General features: G+C 40.1%; 1 protein-coding gene across 1 annotated transcript in view; it reads left to right on the top strand.

The window, feature by feature from the left end:
- Nucleotides 1–22,524, top strand: part of LOC111141399 (DNA topoisomerase I) — a 96,425-nt gene that overhangs the window by 68,115 nt on the left and 5,786 nt on the right. Inside the window, exons 10-18 of the mRNA XM_022493917.1 lie at nt 2,291–2,412; nt 3,310–3,432; nt 5,941–6,128; nt 6,406–6,550; nt 17,807–17,950; nt 18,711–18,896; nt 19,973–20,041; nt 20,575–20,689; nt 22,057–22,184. Coding sequence (XP_022349625.1) covers nt 2,291–2,412; nt 3,310–3,432; nt 5,941–6,128; nt 6,406–6,550; nt 17,807–17,950; nt 18,711–18,896; nt 19,973–20,041; nt 20,575–20,689; nt 22,057–22,184 — 1,220 coding nt within the window. The remainder of the gene's footprint in view (nt 1–2,290; nt 2,413–3,309; nt 3,433–5,940; nt 6,129–6,405; nt 6,551–17,806; nt 17,951–18,710; nt 18,897–19,972; nt 20,042–20,574; nt 20,690–22,056; nt 22,185–22,524) is intronic.

Here is a 22,524-nt window from a genome sequence, read left to right as displayed (position 1 = left end):
CTATATCATTTTCTCATTTGGATTTCTGGCTGGGATTTCTTCCCTTTGATTGTGTAAACTCCCACTCTGTAATAAGTCAGGATGTTGTATTAGAATTATTAGTCCGAATCAATACTGTAGTCCTGCCTATTCTCTAGGGAAGAGAGTTCTCAGACTCCTTTGGACCTGCCAGGGAGGTAGGGCATAGGCTGGCTGAAGCAGTGACTTGCCTTTGCTGAGAACCTCCAGTTTTCAGCTCTGACTCAGCAGTTTCTTCTTCCTGGAGCTCAGCCTTTTCCACAAAGTGCTCCCACTGCCAGGAACCTTCAAGTCATCCTCCCACCACTCTGCTGCTGGGGGAGCTGTCATTTCCTCTTTTGAAGGCTCATCTAAAACTGGCATCAAAGTTTCTTCCTCTGTCGGTACAGAATTCAGTAACATTGCCCAAAGAGTCTCCATTTTTTTTTGTTTTTCAAATATGTGTGGATACCAATTTATGCCAAACAGACCCAAGAACAGTTAAATTCTTTCTTGCCTTTTATTTCATTTATTTTAAGTCATTTAAATGTTTTTCTTTGTATTAGAAGCATATTACAACTTTACTGACAACTTTAGTCCAGACCTGAGTTGGGGAGATCCAAAGACGTGCAGGAAGCCTTTGAAAGCTAATAACCCTATCCCTCCCACAAGTGTCTTCTTGGAAAGGCAGGAGCTTATAGGGTGGTTTGAAAGGGGAAAGTGGCGCCACCTGTTGGCCATTTGGGTTACGGATTTCAAGCAGGTTCTTGTCTGTCCTGACAATTTCAATTTTGTGCCACAGTTCCTTTCATCCCTGCAATTAGGGATGATACCTTCCCAACCATCATGAAATGAGGTGTCTTCTGAGTGTGGAAATGAGTGGATTTCTGGTTAACTTTTAGTTTTCTATAATGAAAGTGAAAATCCTTGGTGAATTATTAGTACCTATGTAATAGGCAGTGGAATGGTGTTTAACCTCATTTTAGGAACAAATTATTGTGCCATGGATTAGTTCCATATGGTGTTGCAAAGTTGGAGAGTCAAGAAAAAAAATGGAAATTGGCCCTAAGAGTACTTGTTAAAAATACTGTATTTGAAAAGTAGATTAAACTCCCCAAGTACTTTCCTTTATTGCTTTATTACTTGTTAGGTATACACAAAACCCCTAGGCCTCCTTCAGATTTATTTTACAAGTTAGCAGTTTTTATTGTGTAACATGAGGATTCCTTTAGATCAGCTTTTACTAACACGTCCACACTACTAAGAACCCCGGTCATCCCTTATGCTCTGGATAAGTCTTACTTCCCTGAAAGAGGCAACCTCATAGTGCCTGTGTTCCAGAGCGATCATCTCAACTCTACTATGCACCCGGGCCACCTGGAGGTCTCTTAAAATGCACTTGCTGAATCTGTAGATCTGGGGTGGGGCCTGAGAGTCTGCATTTCTTTCTTTCTTTCTTTCTTTTTTTTTTTTAAGATTTATTTGTTTGTTTATTTATCTGAGAGACTGAGAGCATGGTGGGGAGGGGCAGTGGCAAGTCTTAAGCAGACTTCCCGCTGAGCTTGGAGCCCAAAGCAGGACTCGATCTCATGACCCTGAGTTCACGACCTGAGCTGAAACTAAGAGTCAAATGCAGTATTCAGGTGCTCCAGAGACTCGAATTTCTAACAGAACTCCCACGTGATGCCAGTGCTGCTGGTCTGTGAACCACACTTTGAGTACAAAAGTTTTAGAGGAAGGTCTTACTTAGATTTTCTTATGTGGGATATCTGGGCTTGCCTGCTATGGATATATATTATTTTATTCATATTCCACCCACCTAACTTTAAAGAAGAAAGATGCCTATTTCTTTTCCCCACAATTCCTTTCTTCCACTCCCTGCCCTATCCCTTCCTCCCCTTCTTGAACAGAGGCTGCTTAGCTTAGCAGTGGCAGGAGTCCCTCTGAGGATTTGATTTTTAAAAACCATTGAAGAGGTGTAAAGGACCCTGCTTGCTGAAAGGAAAAGGAAGAGTGGCTGGGCCTCCCCCAGCTCATCCCTGTCCTGAGCAGGCACCTGGGAACAGTTTACTGGCATAGTCTCCAGAGAATGACCCAGGTAAATATCTGCTAAAGAGAAGGAGAATTTATACAACTAGATATAAATCAGTGTATTGTCATTGTTGTTGTTGTTACCATGTGTCACCAGACCTTTGTATACCTTGGGAAGGTATACAGAGGTCTTCAGAGTTCAGTATTTATACACAAAACATGAATTATACATCTCAATTTTTGGAACCGCTTTTTCCTCTAGGTAAAGTCATGAAGCTGAGCCCCAAAGCAGAAGAAGTGGCTACCTTCTTTGCAAAAATGCTCGACCATGAATATACTACTAAGGAAATATTTAGGAAAAATTTCTTTAAAGACTGGAGAAAGGTATTGTAGCCCATGTATTAATATCTTAGCACTTTGTAGAAATATTAATTAAGTACTACATAAACTGTAACTTTACAGAAAATTGTGTGGTATAAAATTTGAGCTTTATGAATTTTATTGTATTTAAATATTTTCTTTTTTCCCTATTCATTCATTATATAGGGTTTCTATCCAACAAGAATACTTAATATTTCTTTCCTCTCATACTCATGGCTGTAGGAGGGAGTTTAATAGGCCAAACAAAAAAACCTCAGGAGAAAGTTTATCTCTGCAGGACTACCTGTCCTCTGTCTGCTATTGCAAAGAAAGATGTTAATGTGATGTTCCATTCCCTTTTGATTCTTTCTTACTTCCTTTTGGTACTTTCTGCTCTTGATATCACATTTCCTACATCTGTCTAGGTGATTTTAAACAATCTCATTCTCAATTTGGATTATGTGGACGGGCTGAGCTGAAGCTTACCTTCTGAATAGCTCTGGAAATAACATTTAATAAGTGAGTAGATCAGGGATAATGTTTCTAAGAGAGAATGAGTATGGAAATATTTCTCTCGTTACTAAAGCAAATGATATCTATTCATGTTTCTCCAACTGGGATGCATATGCTTGTAGACATAGCAGGGTGTAAGGAGCCCAAGAAATTACATAAGAGTTCTGTAACCTTCTTCAAGGAAAAAATCACGTACAGCATCTTTCTGTTTAATAGAATAGATCAAAGTAATAAGGTTATGTTTCTTTTTTTCAAAACTCATGAAATTAGACTACCTCTCTAGACACCTTCAGGTGAAAAAAATGGTGCTTTGCTGTAATCACAAAGAAACCTATGGGGTAAATGGTGTATTTACCTTCTGCTTCTGTCTCCCCCACCTTTTTTTTTTTTTTTTTTTTTTTTGACTAGGAAATGACTAATGAAGAGAAAAATGTTATCACCAACCTAAGCAAATGTGATTTTACCCAGATGAGCCAGTATTTCAAAGCGCAGTCAGAAGCTCGGAAACAGATGAGCAAGGAAGAGAAACTGGTACTACAGAATTTCTTAAACCTCTGGAGAACTTTGGAATAATGTTTAGTTCATCTAATTTTCTTCTTGGTTCTTAAAATACAGATATGACTTTAGTAATTTCAGATAGCTCTGTACTAAAGCTTTAGGACGCTTGGCCTAATGTTTAAATTTTCCTAAGGGTTTTACATAGACTGAAAATTGTGAATAATAGGCACTTTATTTAATGGCTCAATGTAAGAACCTGGTGCTTTTGTGACCTAAAATCCACTCAGTTAACTCCAGTAATACTGTATTTAAGGATGGGCAGACCTGCACAGTGGCTCCTGAATTTTAGGGTTTTAAGACAGCTACAGTAATACTGTCTGTGTACGTTCCTGTTCTTGCTCTGTTTTACCCTGGAATCTAGCCATGCTTATCCATCTCCATCCCAGAAGGATCTTTCCAGTATCCGGTGGGATATCATTTTTTTTCTAGAGATCTGTAGGCAAACTGTATAGGCTGCCTATTTTTATTAAAAAGTTTTATTGTAACACGACCGCATCTGCTTGTTTACATATGATCTGTGGCTTCTTTGATGTGACAGTGGCAGGGTTGAGTAGTTTCAAAAAGAGACTGTGTAGCCTTCAAATTTTTCTGTTGAGAAAAATTTTCTTTTTCTGTTGAGAAAAGGTTTACCAACCCTTGATCTAGAGAAATCCAGGCTAGAGTTCCTTTGTCTTGTCTGCCGTTTCTTCCCAAGCTGGAGGTCCAGAAATTATAGATTTTAAGGAATTTCAAAACTTATGGTTTCAGTATTTTAAAGGACTTGCACATTTATACAATGTAGGCATTTATAATTTTTTTAATTTTTTTTAAAGATTTTATTTATTTATTTGACAGAGATATCACAAGCAGGCAGAGAGGCAGGCAGAGACAGAGAGGGAAGCAGGCTCCCTGCTGAGCAGAGAGCCCGATGTGGGGCTCGATCCCAGGACCCTGAGATCATGACCTGAGTCGAAGGCAGAGGCTTAACCCACTGAGCCACCGAGGCGCTTATAGGCATTTGTATTTATTATCTAATTCATTGTTTGATAGTGCCTATTTGACCTTTAGTTTAAAAACTAAGAATTACTGTAAGAATGATAATTGCTTCAGACTTTTCAGTCTCAGTTTAGTTTTCTCAATATTCCAGATGAGTGAAACTTGGTTTATTCTTTACTTCAGGGGTGTTTTATTTTTTATTTATTTATTTTTTTAAAGATTTTATTTATTTATTTGACAGAGATCACAAGTAGACAGAGGCAGGCAGAGAGAGAGAGAGAGGGAAGCAGGCTCCCTGCTGAGCAGAGAACCCGATGTGGGACTCGATCCCAGGACCCTGAGATCATGACCTGAGCCAAAGGCAGCGGCTTAACCCACTGAGCCACCCAGGTGCCCTACTTCAGGGGTGTTTTAAAACTTAAAACTGCTTTGGAGCTTTGCTCTTGCAAATAGCGATCCAAAGATAGGGAGGTTTCACAAGTATCACCTTGTCAGAGCCCTGGCCAAGGACACCTGCTGCCAGCAAGTTCTGAATCTTCCCAACCACAAGGCAGCAGGACTTAGTAAGTTGAATTTCTAAGTATAATATGAAGATAGAGTCAGCAGAGGGTTCGGAGGCTCCATGTTCCACTCTCACACTCCTTTTTTGGAGCAAGGATTGTAAAGTATACAATGTATGTCCCCATATACCTAGGAAAGAATCTGTGACAGGTATGTGTGAGCCTGAAAAACCTGAAATGCTGTTCAACTAAATGTGTCTGGAACCTATTAGAAAACATGGAGATGTTCTTTGTGAGGCCTATCTATCATAGACTCTTCCCGATCTGCCATTTTGACACTGCTCAACAAAATGATGTTAGCTTTTAAAGTTATATTTAAAAATACCTAGGTAACATGTTCTCACACATAAATCCTTTAAAATAAGAAAATCAGTTTTAGGGGCGCCTGGGTAGCTCAGTTGTTAGGCATCTGCCTTCTGCTCAGGTCATGATCCCAGGGTCCTGGAATTGAACCTAGTGTCGGGGTCCCTGCCCGGTGGGGAGCCTGCTTCTCCCTCTCCCACTGCTTGTGTTCCCTCTCTCACTGTGTCTTTCTTTGTTAAATAAATAAAATCTTGAAAAAAAAAAATTAAAAAAGAAATCTCTTTTGAATCTGTAGTTGGAATTAGTCCTCAAAGGTAGATATTTTGGGGAATTTTACTGTACTTAAAAATTTGAAAACTGTATTAGAGTTTATCCTTATTTGTATTCATAACACTTTTTAAAATTTTTTTTTAAAAAAAATTTTGTTTAATCTCTGCACCCAGTGTGGGGCTCAAACTCATGACCCTGGGATGAAGAGTCATATATGCTCTTCCTACTGAGTCAGCCAGGCAGCCATGTTTGCATTTATTTGTTAGTGATTTTTAGACTTTCTCTACCTCAAACTATTCTCAAATAAGAGATAAAATATGAATAAGGAACAGCAATTTGAGCCCATTTTGATTACTTCCTTGCTGTGTTCCAGAAAATCAAAGAGGAGAATGAAAAATTACTGAAAGAATATGGCTTCTGTATTATGGATAACCACAGAGAGAGGATTGCCAACTTCAAGATAGAACCTCCTGGGCTTTTCCGTGGCCGTGGCAACCACCCCAAGATGGGCATGCTGAAGAGACGGATCATGCCAGAAGATATCATCATCAACTGTAGCAAGTGAGTGCAGTTCATTGTTTGGGCCAGAAATCAAGGTGAGGGGGTCCTTTGTTCTTGGGATTACTTTGCTGGGATTGTTTCCCGCTGCACAGAACTGTTGGGAACAACATAGTATCTCCATGTACAGATCTCCAAGTACTTCACAGTTACTGACTGGTGATGCGGAGGAAACATGGAAGTAGATGCTCAGCAGAATTGTCCACTTTAGGTTATGAAAGGTCAGACTGTCCCTTGCTTCTCCTCATTTCACGTCCTTCCCGATTTGTTATTTCCACAGAGATGCCAAGGTTCCTTCTCCTCCTACAGGACATAAATGGAAAGAGGTCCGACATGATAACAAGGTTACTTGGCTGGTCTCCTGGACAGAGAACATCCAAGGTTCCATTAAATACATCATGTTAAACCCCAGTTCACGAATCAAGGTAAGGGGTAGCTAGGAGCTACACCAGTTAATGGGGCTGATCTTTTTTGTTGAAATGTAGTATGCTTGGTCTCCAGAATCACTGTGACAAATTGCAGACTCTCCACAAAATAAGGCAAGTATCTTTGTGCTTAGCATTATCTGGTGACCTTCCTAAGAAATATCCATTTTCTGCATCACATTATAATCTGATTCATTTATTAATTCACAAATATTTACTGAGATACCAGTATGTGCCTTGCACAGTGAATGCATGATGTTAGGAATTGTGTCGGTGAACAAAACAGATGCAGTCCCTGCCTTCATGTTGCTTACTGGCTGGTGGTTGAAATGTAATAAAGAGTACAATAAATGTGGGGCACCTGGGTGGCACAGTTGAGTGTCCAGCTCTTGGTTTCGGCTTGGTTTGTGTTCTCGGGGTCCTGGGGTGGAGCCCTGTGTCCAGCTCTGCGTGGAATCTGCTTGGGACCCTCTCCCTCTGAAATAAAATCTTTAAAAAGAAAAATTTTTTTAATTTAATTAATTAATTTTTTTTTAAAAGAAAAGAATGCAGTAAATGTAAATTGGCTTCTGTGGCTTTCTTCCTCACCTTTCTTGGCTCTGAGGAAGGGAACATGATTGCTCTGAATCCAGAAAGAAGTTGTAAAATCTACAGTCTTAACATATTTCTGGCTACCTAGGGTTTCATCTGGGTAGGTTTTACTAAGACTAAATGGGATCATGTATGTGAAAGCACATTGTAAACTATTGTATACCCATGTGTTGTTATTTGTTAATACTATTAATTGAAAGGGGAAGGCTGTCTTGCAAGGGCAGTCAAGTTCTTATTAGCCTGCTAGGCATATCCTGCTTGGGAGAGTCCCATGAACTTCTTACCTCCGATGTACTATGGAAATGTGCATAGCAACCTAAAAGAGAAATGAGTTCAAAAGAAAACAGCCAACAAACTAGTTCTTTGTAGACTATGACTGTTAACATGCAAGGGACTGGGACTTAAAGACCTGCTTAATCATGGTTTATAGGTCATTAAACATTTCTTAAGACATGAAAGCCGTACCTCAAAAGGCTATCTTGTTGACACTACAACACTCTTAGAGTTCTTTGTTCCAGTATGAAAAAGACCATCTCTTTATTTTCTGCCATTCATTCAGAAATGTCACTTTTTCTGGTTAGAGTAAGTATAGAATCAGAAAGAAAACCTTTACAAGCAGAAATCATCTAAAGAAATGTTCTCTTCTTGAGAAATAAACAAAGGTAATGAACAATGATTTTAGCTCTCAAAGAACTCCTAGGCTAGTGGGCAAACTGGGTAAGAATTTAAGTGTATTAGAAGAAAGGTAAGCATTAAGTGTTTTTAGGTAAATAACAATTATTCCCAGCACTTACAGACCAGGAATAAATTTGTGAAGGGAATTAGATTACAGTTAGGTCTTAAAAAGAGAGGTATTCCAAATAGCATTGTGTCATTATGGACAAAGAGGGAGAAGTGTGAAAAGAAGTAACAAAAAGAAGTAGCAAGTGGTGATGTTTTCACAGCATTGTGAATGTGCTATAAATGTCACTAATGGTAACTTTTACATGTATTTTACACACAAAAACCCCCAAAGTAATGGATATTAGATTACTTTTAAGTATTTTCACATAAGTTGACATTAGATTATCTTAGCAACCATATCAAATGTACTATTGCCACTGTTCTATAGAAAAATTTGGTCTCTGGGAAGCCAGAAAACTTGCCCACAATCCAGTAGTTAGTAACTCTGACTTAGAGCTTTAGCCTCCTTATGCCTTCGTGTGATACCCTATTGCCAAATTGTGGCCAGCCTTAGCGTCTTGCTAAAGAGACTGGCCCATATTCTGCATCTGGTGGCGAACTGTTGAAGGGCTTTAACAGAGGAGTGGCTTAAACATAACCCCACTTAGGCAGAATTCACAGGCTTCATATGCAGTCATACCAGTAAACATAGACTCTTGTAAATGATGCAAAGGAAAAGTGCAGGGTACCATCTGAGAGTATACCAGGGCATCTGATTTGGCCTTGGGTTCAAGGAAGGCCTTTCTGAGGAAAAAACATTTAAGATAAGACTTACAAGACGAATAGGATTTATCCATGGAAAGGAGGGGAGAATGGGTGTTCCAAAGAAAATAGCCTTTTGAAATCCCTGAGGTGAGAATGAGTTTGGTGGTCTTGGACTGAAAGAAGGGCAGCCTAGTTGAGGTACAGTGAGCAAGAAAGGGACATGAGGAAGAGGTTTAGAGGGGGATGCAGGCCAGATCTTCATACTGTTCCTTAAAATTGTTTATATTATCCTAAATCCAGTAGGAAGGTACTGGGTTCTAATAAGGGGAACAATACCAGGTTTGTGTTTTAGAAACCTGTGACATAACTGACCATTCTGAGTGTTAAAACTCTGTGGAGATTGGATTGGACACATACCAGAAGTAGGGGTACCAGAGGATGCCGCTGTCATCCTCCAGGCAATGAATGGTGATGGCTTGGAAAGGATGATGCCAGTGTGAGTGGAGAGAGGTGAACAGATTCCAAATACATGTATACTGCATCCTCTTAAACCTGGGATTCAGCCTGATTGTAGGACAGCCTCCAAGGGTTGACATCTTTGTTGTTGATAGACTAGTTGGAGGACCTCCAGGGCTGAGAGCCACAGTTTATTCCTGACGATATCCAGATCACCACCATATACTGTAGGGATTTGTGCAGGTTTCTGAATGATGGTTATGGTAGTGAGTCTAGAAGTCATCCACATGTAGGCCCTGCCTAGAATTTTATACCCAAGACGGAGAACCTGCTCAGTTCAGTTGGGATCTAAGAGTCAGTGAAGATGGTTCAAGGCTTGAGAAGTCATACTTCCTGTTAAGAGAAAAAGAGATGTGATTTCTTCAGCTTTTACCAGTAGTTGTTGGCTGTTTCCCACTCAACAGAGCAGTACGAACTTTAGAGGTCAGGATTTGACAGTGCTTTGAATAGTCTTTAAATGCACTGCCAGCAGGAGAAGCATTCTCTCGATAAAAATAGGGAGCTGCAAGCATTAGGGGTTTTATTTTTTATGAAATATTTCAAATATACAAGAATAGATAACAGTACGGTGAAAGCCCATGCCACCCATCTGGCTGGGTCCAACTTTAACATCATGTCCTATTTGTTCAACTACTTCGTTTTGTAAGAACATTCTGATAAACAGAGCTGAATTCCCCTGTGTACTGTTTACCTCCTTCTCTGGAGATTACTATAACCAACTTAATGTTTTCATTCTTGTATGTATTTTTGTATTTTTACAATATATTTCTCTGTGGGTAAACAATACGTACCATTGTTTTTACAAGGTATAATTTCAAATTAGGTATGTTACTGAGATCATTCTGTAACTTACTTATTTCACTTGGCTTTGGTTTTGGTATTTTTACCTTGACATACACTTCTAATTTATCCATTTTATTTGCTAGATGATGTTCTGTTTTATAAAGAATAACTCTTTTCAAGAGACATTTAGGGTTGGGGGGTGCCTGGGTGGCTTAGTTGTTAAGCCTCTGTCTTCAGCTCAGGTCATGATCCCAGGGTCCTGGGATGAAGTCCCACATTCGGGTTCACCGTTCCACAGGAAGCCTCCTTCTCCCTCTCGCATTCTCTCTGCTTGTATTCCCTCTCTCACTGTCTCTCTGTCAAATAAATAAAATCTTTAAAAAAAAAAAAAAAAGACAATTAGGGTTGTATATAATACTTTGAAACAGGTGCTGGAATAAATACATCCTTCTTGTATATATGGATGAAGATTTGCCTTAAGGATTCTCCATTAGATTTTTTTTTTTTTAAAGATTTATTTATTTGACAGATCACAAGCAGGCAGAGAGGCAGGCAGAGAGGTGGGGCGGGGGTGGGGAGCAGACTCCCCACTGAGCAGAGAGCCCCATGTGGGGCTCAATCCCAGGACCCTGGGATCATGACCTGCGCCGAAGGCAGAGGCTTTAACCCACCGAGCCACCCAGGCGCCCCTTCATTAGATATTTTTAAATTGTTCTCTAAAGTGCCCAACCAGTTTACACCACCACCATTCCCCTAATAGTGCACACACGTTTCTGGCTTCCATATCTTTGCCAACATTCTGCTTTGCCAAAGTTCTGCTTTTTGCATTTGGATACTTGATCAACTAGAATATATTTTTGTGTATACTATGAGGTTGAGCTCTAATATATTTTTTTCCAAATGAATAACCAGTTTTTCCAGAACTATTTAGTTATATTACCCTCCCTGTTTATATATCAAATTTCTACATGTATGTCGGTCTGTTTAGGGCCTCTCTGTCCTGTTTATTTCTTCATCAGCAGCATGCTATCCTAGCTGTTCTAGCTTTACCGACTAGGACAGGCTTCTTTCATCTCACTCTTCAGAATTGTCTTGGCTCTTCTTGGCTCTCTACTGTTTTGCATTCATTTTGAGATAAATTTGTCATGTTCTAATGAAGACTATTGAGATTTTTATTGTATTGAACTTATAGGTTAATGGGGAAATTTTGACATCATTGAGTCTTCCACTCTGTCAACGTGTTATACTTCTCCATTAATTCATGTCTTAAGAGTACACCGTCTAGTATCGCTTTATAATTTTCTCCATAGTTTTATGTATTTTTTTTAAGATTTTATTTATTTATTTGACAAACAGAGATCACAAGTAGGCAGAGGCAGGCAGAGAGAGAGAGAGGGAGGCAGGCTCCCTGCTGAGCAGAGAGCCCGATGTGGGCTCAATCCCAGGACCCTGGGATCATAACCTGAGCCGAAGGCAGAGGCTTTAACCCACTGAGCCACCCAGGCACCCCACTTTTACATATTCTTAAAACCTTTTTTTCTTAGAACCCTTAATTGTTTTTAGGTTTATATTGAATGTGACTTTTTTTCTACTACATTTCTGTTACAACTAGAGTGGTAATGCTATTGATTTTCTTAATATTTTGTATCTGACAACATTGCTGAACTCTTATTCTAGAAGTGTCCCTGTCTTTTGGATTTGCCACATAGACGAGTAAATTACCTATAAATCATTTCTAGTACTTATACCTCATACTTTTTTTTTTTTTTTTTTTTTTTTAAAGGGAGGGAGAGATATAGGTGGGAAGAGGGGCAGAGGAAGAGGGAGAGAGAAAAATCTCAAGGAGTCTCCTCACTGAGCAAAGAGCCTGACATAGGACTTAGTCTCAGGAATCTGACATCATGACCTGAGCTGAAATCAAGAATTGGATGCTCAACCAACTGAGCCACCCAGGTGTCTCTATCTCATACTTCTTTTGCTTAAAGTGTTACTTTTTATTTTAAACCCACAGTCATCCTTAAAACCCTAATCCTCTCTCCATTTAGCAGTTGTCAGAATGAGATATTGATTAATTTCTATACTCAATACCTTTCCTCTAGGTTTGCTTTTCTTACTGAGATACACTGTTCACTGTTTAGTGAGGATCTGTAGGTGGCAAATTCCCTTTGTTTCGCTGAAAAATTCATTTTCATCCTCATAATGTATCTTTTCTCCAATAAAGAGTGTATCTTTGGGCACCTGGGTGGCTCAGTGGATTAAGCCTCTGCCTTCAGCTCAGGTCATCATCCTCAGGTTAGGTCAGGGTCCTGGGATCGAGGCCCATGTTGGGCTCTCTGCTCAGCAGGGAGCCTGCTTCCATCTCTCTCTGCCTGCCTCTCTACCTACTTGTGATCTCTCTGTCAAATCAATAAATAAAATCTTAAAAAAAAAGTGTATCTTTGTTATTCTGTATCTCATTGTGGATGTATTTGTATAGATATTTAGACTATGAGTGAGATAACTAATGTATTTTAACCTGTAAACTTTCGACTGGGAGGTAGTCTTTGTCTATGTATCATTCTGTTTTGCTCTTTGCTCTCCACTTCTCCACTCCTTCTCCTAGGAGTCTTCTAGCTCAGCTCAGCCCAAGCTGACACAGGCGCCCTTGCTTTAGCTCTCCCGATCTTGCTTGGAGCACTTTCATTGCTATATGTTTGGAACAACTTAAGGATTAAAGCATGATTTCACTTGCCTGATCTGACCCAGAAGTCTACAAAGATAAGTTTTTGTTATAGAGAGGAAAGGGTAGTAATTGGTGGCTTTACTTCCTGGTGAACTTTAGGTCCAAAACATGGGAGATGACCATCATGGGGCTCTGTTCTGTACCTTTCCGCTCAGCCTCCAGAGACTTCTCCTGTTCTAAGATTCTTTGCGTGCTTTTCTGTCTGTATTTTTACTTACTCACTTCCCCCATGTAATATTATTGTACCATTGCACCCCATCTCTCCTCCATTAAGAAATTTAACTGAAGCATGATGTGACTTAGAGATTTTTGACAACTTAAAAAAATTGGGTAGTCAAGGGTTTAAAAAAAAAAAAAACAACACAGCTGAAGAGTGTCCCTTTAATGTCCCCCCTTCTGGCGACTTGGATTGGTCTACTTGCAGTTGGAGCCGGGGCTATAGTACAAATAGCCTCACAGATCATTGAAAGGATCAGGACCTTTGAGAGCCATAGGAACATGTGCTCCAGATGAAGACTATCCTGAGCTCATTCACATTTTTCTCTGCTCATCCTGATTTGTTCTGCTTTGTTCAGACATCTTGCAGGTATTTCCATTCCCTTCCTTTTCCACTCTGTGCTGGTACCCACAGAATCTGAAATTGCAGGAAAATGGCAGAGTCAGCCTCTTGAAACCAGTAGTTTCAGCAAAGCTCTCTGATTCCAGATAAACCATAGATCTAGAGGTTACAAAGGGACTGCTTGTTAAAGGTACTCAGTGCTAAGTCCAACCCACTGCCAAGGTTGGAAACATTACCTAGTCTCCTAACCTGTAAAGTAACCCTTAGTAAAAGTGAGGTTCTTCAACCAGTCTTAAATTTACAAACAAAATTTGTCATTTTTTTCTTCAAATGAAGTACAACAAACTTCAGAATCAGTTGTTGATGTTATGCTGCATTCAATCCTATTAAAATATTCTTAGGGCAAAATACCCATTTCTGCCTTTTCTCTCTTTAGAGCTTACAATTCTGTGAGGTTTCCGAGATGTATGTACCTACAACTTTTTATTAACCATTGGTGTGTTGAAGGGCTAGACTGAAGGAAAATGTCCTTATAAAACTTTATATGCTTAGGAAGCTCTTGATTTTGGTGTTTTCTTAGAGAAAATAAGAGATATGCTTTTTTTTTTTTAAATCCTAACTGACTCCTTTTGTAAAATTCTAAAGTATAAGAAGTAAAACACTAAAACTTCTAGATTATATCATGGGTAGAACATTTTAAGACCTTGGTGTGGATTTCCTAGGACACAAAATAAACACTAATGATAAAAAAATTTTTTGACAGAGTGGACTTCATTAAAATTAAAAACTTGGGTTTAACAGAGGACACTGTTAGACACAGACTGGGATAGAATATTGGCAACATGTATATTTGACAGAAAATTTGTGTCCAGCATACACAAAGAATTCTGTAACTCAGTAATAAAAGACAAACATCCCCCATAAAAAAGCGAAAGATTTTAATAGATATTAACAAGATAGAGGAATGGCCAATAAATTAAGCACGTGAAGGAGTTCTCAATATCATTAATTATCAGTGGAATGCAGAATTAAACCACAATGAGATACTAATTCCAGTTCTAGGTATTTTTGCCCCAAATCAAATTGAAAATTTAGGCCCACAAAAAGACATGTACAAGAATGCTTATAGCATTACTGTATTTGTGCAGGTCTCAAACTGGAACATTATAGGGGTCCATCAACAGAAAAAACACATGGTCTTGTCAGAGACATTAGGGTTAGTTACAGATTACACCATATATACTAGCAGTTGAAAGCACTGAATATTGATAAATGCAGCAATATGGATGACTTTTTTTTTTTTAAGGTTTTATTTCAGAGAGAGTGCTTGGGGAGGGGTAGTGGGTGAGGGAGAGCAAGAATCTCAAGCAGACTCTGCACTGAGTGTGGAGCCCGACATAGGGCTCAGTCTCAAAACTGAGACTTAATTTATTGGCCAAACTGTTAAACCCAAGTTTATAATATATGACCTGAGCCTAAATCAAGAGTCGGATGCCCAACTAACTGAACCACCCAGGCACCCCAACATGAATGAATCTAAAAACATGTTGAGAAGCCCAGACACACGAGTATATACTGTATGATTCGATTTATATAATACTCTAAATTAGGCAAAACCAATCCATGATGGTAGAAATCAGATTAAAGGACCAGTGGTTGTTTAGTTGGTGATTAACTGGGAAGGGGCATGAGGGAACTTTCTGGAATGATAGAAAATACTCTGTCTTGATGGGGTGTGGGTTACATGGGTTATAAATTGTCAAAACTGATCAAACTATACACTTAAATCTGTATGACATAATCTTTTCTTAAAAGATTTATTCAGAATGGAATAGTGGAATAAAATGCACCGCTTATATCTGGAAAAGAATTTAAATACCTCTGTATATCAGTAATAAAAAGACAAACTTTTTTTAAATGGGCATGTATGAAAAGCTGGTTGGATTTTCTCTTTGAACATGGTATTAATATATACGGCCAGTTTGTTGAGTCTTTTGTTTAAGTGATAGATGTTTGTAGTTCAGAATGCCAGTCACCCTTCTTTGGTGTTCTACAGAATGGCAAACTCATAGGGATCACCAACTACGTGAAAAGAACCACTTAAGGGGTGTCTGACTGACTCAGTCAGTGGAGCTTGTGACTTGATCTCAGGGTTGAAAGTTTGAGCCCAGCATTAGGTGTAGAGATTACTTTAAAAAAAAAAAAAATCTTAATAAAAGAAAATAAGAGCCACTTAAGAATATTGGCAAATGTCATCATTCCCCAAGACAAATCTCTGAGAGAGGGTTAGAGAATGGGATTTAGCTCATCTCCTACTTTGTATCCTGAATCCAGATCCTCACCACATTTACCCACTGTGCTTAATGAGTAAGCAGTTACATTGGAAGCAGAAAATACGGTAAGCCCACCAGTTGAAAGGAAAAAAAAAATCACCTAAAGAGTGTCCTGTATAACTAAATCAAATTAGATTCTTATCCAAACAGAAGTTTGACTGGCTAGGGGAGGATGGGAGAGGCTTAAAGGTAGTCCCCCTATAGTAGTCTCCTTGTTTTACTGAGATGGTTTGATGACAGCCTTGTCTGGAAGACCGGAATGGGTATTTTTATCTTCTAGTAGTCTAAGAAAACTTGTTCAGGTGCATTTAACTGTCTGGATTCTGTTTCGAGAAACTGAAGACAGCAGGGATAGGTATGCTTCCTGGAGGCCAGACTTCCCCTAGACCTAGATAAGGTGGCTTCTGCCCCTACCCTCTTCTCTGTGTCCTTATTTGTGTCAAGAGCCCAGCCAGCCTATAAAGAAAAATTGGTCTTGTGGTATCCTCTGTGAATGACTGACTTACTGGGTTTTCCTAAAACTCGTTCCAGTGACATGACTAAGGAATTGTGCAAATGTGAACCTACAGGACTTAGAAGACTTGGAGTCAGGTTTTGGTAGCCCTGTGTGCTTTAGAGTGATGGCCAAGAGCCCACTCCTGAGCTGGAGACTGTACTATTGAAGATTAGTTGTTGTCTAGTTGTATGTGTGTGTGTGAGAGAGAGACATGATTGTCATGGAAATTTATTATTGACTTACACATGAGGACAGCTGGTATCACACCTTTTCCTTCACCCTCTTAAATGTCAGTGTGTACTTAGAAAAATCAGTGAGAAATTTTCAGCTTTCCATTGTCAGGAAATAGAAGTTAGATATTTCTTCTTAGATGTTGTATCACCAACTGCTAAATCGCCCACTCACAACAAGTAGTTACTGAACCTCTTGTTTTGTAGCCAAATAAGTACATATGACTTGGCCACACACAGTTGTAGGAGAGTGCTGATGAATCCTTAGCACACCTGGGTAAGCTTGCATTTCTGAGCGTTGTTAGAGCTAGAAGGAGAAGGTATTTCTTGCTGTCACACAGCCCACTTTTCTGCATACCCAGAAGACTAGATACCTTGACCACAGTTCTTACGCTTCAAGAACCACATGTCCCATGTCAGGTGGGAACTAGGCATTTGTCATTAGAAATCACTACCCCCTTTTCTTGTTGTGGTTAGGGCTATTAAGACCTGAGATTCTTGGGTTCTTAAATTCCATCCCTCTATTCATGTCATATAATCTGTTTCAGGCCTTAGAATACTCTCTGCCCCTCTTGGGATTTAATGTTTTGTTTTGGGTTTTTTTGGTTTTTGAATATTGTATTTATTTATTTGACAGAGCGAGACACAGCAAGAGAGGGAACACAAGCAGGAGGAGTGGGAGAGGGAGAGGCAGGCTCCCTGCTGAGCAGGGAGCCCCATGTAGGGCTCAGTCCTAGGACGCTGGGATCATGACCCAAGCTGAAGGCAGATGCTTAACAACTGAGCCACCCAAGCACCCCAAATTTTGGTTTGTTTTTTTTTTTATTTTCCTTTTCTTATCTTTCACACTTGACATTATCAGTCCTTGCTTATGAATGTTTCCATTCAACATGGTAGCAGAAATAATCATCTGTCACTGTTGATTAGATTCAGTCTTTTCACACCCTTCTAAAAAAACTTCATCGGCATTAGATTCAATTTTTAAACCTTGTACCAAAAACACTGTTTAAAAAAAAAAAAAAACAAAAAAAAAACTTCCACTCAATCTAATCAAGAATACCTAAATGCAAAAGTTAGAAAATGGTGAATAATTACCACTGTTCCTGGAAGTCTTTGTGTTCCTTAGTAATTATGTGTTGTCATCTTCGGTTCAGCTTTCCTTGACAGTCCATCAGACTAAATGGTTGTGTTAGATTTAGTGAAATTCAGTCCTAGCAGAAAACTGCTGTTGGGTCTTAGACTCTGCAGCAGAGTGGTGTTACTGATGTGGGAATGGGGATGTTTCTACCCTTTGTTTTGACAGAAGTCTGTTTTTAGGACATGCCATGGGGGCTTTTCCCAAGAACATAAACATTTTTCAGAATGAAAGCTAGAAGCTTTCTTAGCAGTCAGGAGCCAGCTGGGCTTGACAGCAAAGTGGGACAATCTGAGTTCTCAGCAGGCTAGATGCTCTACAGTTTCTCTTCAGTACTCTTCTTTTTCTGCCTTGCTTAAGCTCAGGTTCCTTCTCTTTGGTTCAGAGCTCTGAACTTGGATATTCAGTCTGTTTTTCCTCTGTCATCCCTAAGCAATCCACATTTGGAGTTGGGTCTTTGCAGGGTGAGAAAGACTGGCAGAAATATGAGACTGCTCGGCGACTAAAGAAGTGTGTGGACAAGATCCGGAACCAGTATCGAGAAGACTGGAAGTCCAAAGAGATGAAAGTCCGGCAGAGGGCTGTAGCTCTGTACTTCATCGACAAGGTGAGCGTCCTCCTGTCCAATTACCTAATATGTTCAGCTTGTCAAAGATGTGGGGGTTGTTCACTCCTCCAGGCCTTGTGTTAGACATTTTCAAACTCTTTTTGACTATAAACCACCAAAAAATTCTGTTTTTTACATCACGACCCAACACACATAAATATATTTGTATTTGTGTGTAACTGAAACAAAAGTTGCACAAAACAATGTTTAGCCTTTCTGTGAGTGGTGAATTCTGACATTTTAAATTCTGTTTATTTTTTTATGAAGGATGGTTATAACCCTTACAATTGGTTAAACAATGCATTAATGTATCACAACTACAGTTTGAAGGACCATTCTCTAGCAGAGATCAGTTTGTCAGTACCTTTTTGAAGATTTGGGTTTTTTCCCAGTTTTGCTCTGCCGAGCACAAAGAGATTCTTGAGTTTGATTACCCAGAATAGGAATACTCCTTCATGTGCTGCTTTATTTAAAACAAAAACGAAAACAAAACAAAAAAACCTTCCTTTCCTCCATCCCCATTGGAGAGAACAGAGTAAAGAGAAACTTGATTTTCTGAGAAAGGATAATATCACTATGATTCTCCATATTTCATCTTACAGAGGAAGAAGCAACGGTGTAGAATCCAGAATTCCCATGCCTTGCAGACTGTTGCTCTTTCTCCAAAGAGAGCTAGGAGACTTCTGATTTGGGTTTCCTAGAGACCCAAGAGATACAAGTTTTTTCATTTGTTCTCATTTTTCCCTCTCACCCTGGACAGCTTGCTCTGAGAGCAGGCAATGAGAAGGAGGAAGGAGAAACAGCGGACACTGTAGGTTGCTGCTCGCTTCGTGTGGAGCATATCAATCTGCACCCAGAGTTGGATGGTCAGGAATACGTGGTAGAGTTTGACTTCCTTGGAAAGGATTCAATCAGATATTACAACAAAGTCCCTGTTGAGAAACGAGTAAGTTACTGTGGCCTGTGCTCTCTGGCCTTTTTTTCCTTCCATTCATTCATTCATTCATTCAGGAAGCATTTATTGAGTGCTTTTTGTATGCTCTTCACTTCACTGGCCACTAGGAAAATGGTTTGAGAGGGGAGAGGTGTTGGTGGGTGTCTGTGGTACCTCTTTTTAGTTCCTCTCCCTCACTACCCCCCTGTGCTACACCTTCCTGGGGATGGGGGGCCATATTCTATAGTAATATTCAACAGAGCATGCTGTAGAGAGTTGGCCCTCACGGCAAACTTCAGTTTAAGATTTAACTCACCTTATTGTAATGATGCAGCCACGTTTCAGTACCCCCGGTCAGGTTGCACATCTGTCACATTTGTAGCTTTACTTCAACCCCTCCCCACCTCTTGATTGAGCAGAACAGTAGCCCGTTAGTCCCCAAATCTCTGAGCCTAGGGCCGAAGAGGGCGCTGCAGCTTCATGTTTTCCCCCAAGTATTGGACTTGAACCAAGACCAGCAGGGTGCTGGGCCTCCATAATCCAGCTCTTTAACAGTCTGATGTTTAATCAGTCGTTAGGCTCTGCTGGCTGTGGCAGTGGTCCATACTAAACAAGGTTAAAGAGACATGACAACTAAATGTAATACCTCACCTTAGATTGGGTTCCATCCTGGGGAGGTAGAGGACATCATTAGGTAACTGACCAAATTGGAATACGAACAGTAGATTATAGTGTATATGCATGTAAATTGATGACGCTGATACATACTGTGCACATGTAAGGGAGTATCTCTAGCCTTAGAAATTTTTAAGAAATACATGGAGCTATTGAGGGGTAAAGGACTATATATACTACAAGTACCCATGAATGGTTCGAGAGAAATAGGTGTATACACACATATGTAGAGAGAAGTGAGGCAAACATGTATTGTGTAAATGGTGAATGATGTGTAAAATGTTAATGGTTGGTGAATCTGGTAAAGGATGTGGGTGTGCCTTGGGCTTTTTTATTTTCCAAGTTTTTGTAAGCTTGCAGTTATTTCCAAAGTAAAAGCTTTTTAAATAACAGGTCATACTTATTTCTTTTAGGTTTTTAAGAACTTACAGCTATTTATGGAGAACAAACAACCTGAGGATGATCTTTTTGATAGACTCAATGTGAGTGGACAGAGTGCAGTGGGTTAAAGGAGGGGCCCAGCCAGAGCCTCATTACAGGAGAGGTTTGCCTGGGGGTGACATGGACTCTACCTTCAGTCTGTCCTGTGGCATCCTATACACTCTTCCTCCTGTAGGCACACAGTGAATCCATGAGCAAAGCCCTGAGACAGGTGGACAAACCTGCCTTTTATTCTCTGCTGGCTCTTACAGTCTTCTCTTGGCTGGATGCTCAGCCATCTCTGGTGGAGACTGAAGGCCTATCTCTGATATCTTATCAGGGAAAATCTTAATAGGGAAGGATAACTTTGCTTTTTTGGCCTGCTTAAGATTAAAGTACTTCATAGGGAGGTATCATGCAAACCTATATTTTGGAATTCTTTTCTCTCTCTCTCGTGACCTCCCACTGGCAGGGCCATAAACTTGGCAAAATTGAGATTACACTGGCATAAATGTCCTAGAGCTTGCCAGAAAGGGCGGGGTGGTATGGCTTTTGCATAAATCCCAATATCCTTTTTGTGCTTTGTCTCCTCCAGACTGGTATTCTAAATAAGCATCTTCAGGATCTCATGGAGGGCTTGACAGCCAAGGTATTCCGTACATACAATGCCTCCATCACGCTACAGCAGCAGCTAAAAGAACTCACAGCTCGTAAGTACTGCTTGGCCAGATGGGCCTGCACCCTTCCTGGTAGGTCTGTTGCCCTTGCTCAGCTAAGTCCTAGATCCATTCTGCTTTTTCTCCTTAACTTTATGACTAGAAATTTTTCCTTCTATAGCTCTAATAGCGAGCCAAGGCTTAGTTGTATAAATATAAAATCAGTGCAGTTTTCCCCTTCCTACCCCAACTTCAAGATTAATTTTCATGGAATGCTGACAGGAGGTTTCTGTCTGCTCTGAAAATGCGTGCATTTGATGTTTTGTATGTATGTTATTTGAAAACTCACAGGGTGCTGTGATGTTTGATTAAATTGGAGAGAATAAGGTTATCATGGTTACTTTTTAAAATAGCACATCCGGGGCGCCTGGGTGGCTCAGTGGGTTAAAGCCTCTGCCTTCAGCTCAGGTCATGATCCCAGGGTCCTGGGATCGAGCCCCACATCGGGCTCTCTGCTCAGCAGGGAGCCTGCTTCCCCACCCCCCCAACCCCGACTGCCTCTCTGTCAACTTGTGATCTCTGTCAAATAAATAAAATCTTAAAAATAAACAAATAAATAAGTAAAATAAAATAGCACATCCATGGGGTGCCTAGGTGGCTCACTGTGTTAATAAGCCTCTGCCTTTGGCTCAGGTCAGGGTCTTAGGGTCCTGGGATTGAGCCCCATATCGGGCTCTCTGCTTAGCTTCCCCCTCTCTCTTTCTGCCTGCCTTTCTGCATACTTGTGATCTATTTAAAAAGTAAAATAGCACATCCTTCCCCTGAGGTTACTGTCATTTTCCCCCTTAAGATAGTAGGCAGTATTCTCCTAAAAACTAAGTGCAGAAGACACAACCAAGATCCATAAGCTTTCTTTCCTAGATCCCAGTCACTGCTAAATTCCCCTGTCCTCTGTAAGTATGTCAGATGGCCTTAGAATATGAGTTGGAAGATCCAAAGATATTTTGAGGGCTGGTATTTTAGAGTGGGAGAAAGGATGCCATGTGACATTAAGTAAAATAATCCTCATGCTTTTAAGTTTTCTTTGTAAAATAGGTAACTGCTTTGTGGTTTTAAAATGTAAAGTTTGTGATCCTTTTGTCTTACTCTCCTCTACAGACCTTTTCTGTCCCAATTTCTGTCCCTTTTCTGTCCATGTTTTCTTCAGGCTATATTGGGTGGTTAGGTGGGGGAGGCAGCCTTTGAGACAAATGGAAGATGACTCTTGACTCTTGGGTTTTGACTTTGTGTCTTGGGAGAACTTGATCATGAGAGCGGGATGAGGGCTGGCAAAGTCATGAGGAAGAAGAGCTGGGGAAGCATGTTGTGTGTTCTCGTGTATGCATACTGACTCTTTTACCCTCCTGTTTCTTTCTTCACAGCTGATGAGAACATCCCAGCAAAGATCCTGTCGTATAACCGTGCCAACCGAGCTGTTGCAATTCTTTGTAACCATCAGAGGGCACCACCCAAAACTTTTGAGAAGTCAATGATGAACTTGCAGTCTAAGGTACTGCAGGTCTGGATGGAGGGGTAGCAAAATTACGGGAACCCCATCTTTTGTGGATAGATAGTCTGTAAACAGGAGGCCTTCTGGACGGGGATATGAGGCCAGTTCTAGGTCTGTTCTGAAAGAGGTCCATGCTAAGGATAAACAAATGGAAATATACTAGGAGTTACCCCTGATCAAGATACTGAGTATAAAGTACCCAGTTTAGGAAGTCTCCATTCTGCAAACAGAAATCCTGCAATGGCCACTTCCTGTTTTGAAAACCTAAGTTTGATGTACCTTTTAAATACTGCTAATTATTGTCCTTACTATAAATGAAGGTAATGGATATACAGAGAGT

Source organism: Enhydra lutris, unplaced genomic scaffold, assembly GCF_002288905.1.
Source record: "Enhydra lutris kenyoni isolate GAN:26980312 unplaced genomic scaffold, ASM228890v2 scaffoldscaffold6, whole genome shotgun sequence".
NCBI classification, from domain to species: domain Eukaryota; kingdom Metazoa; phylum Chordata; class Mammalia; order Carnivora; family Mustelidae; genus Enhydra; species Enhydra lutris.
Note: the sequence above shows the minus strand (reverse complement) of the source record. Positions and strands in the feature narration are given on the sequence as shown.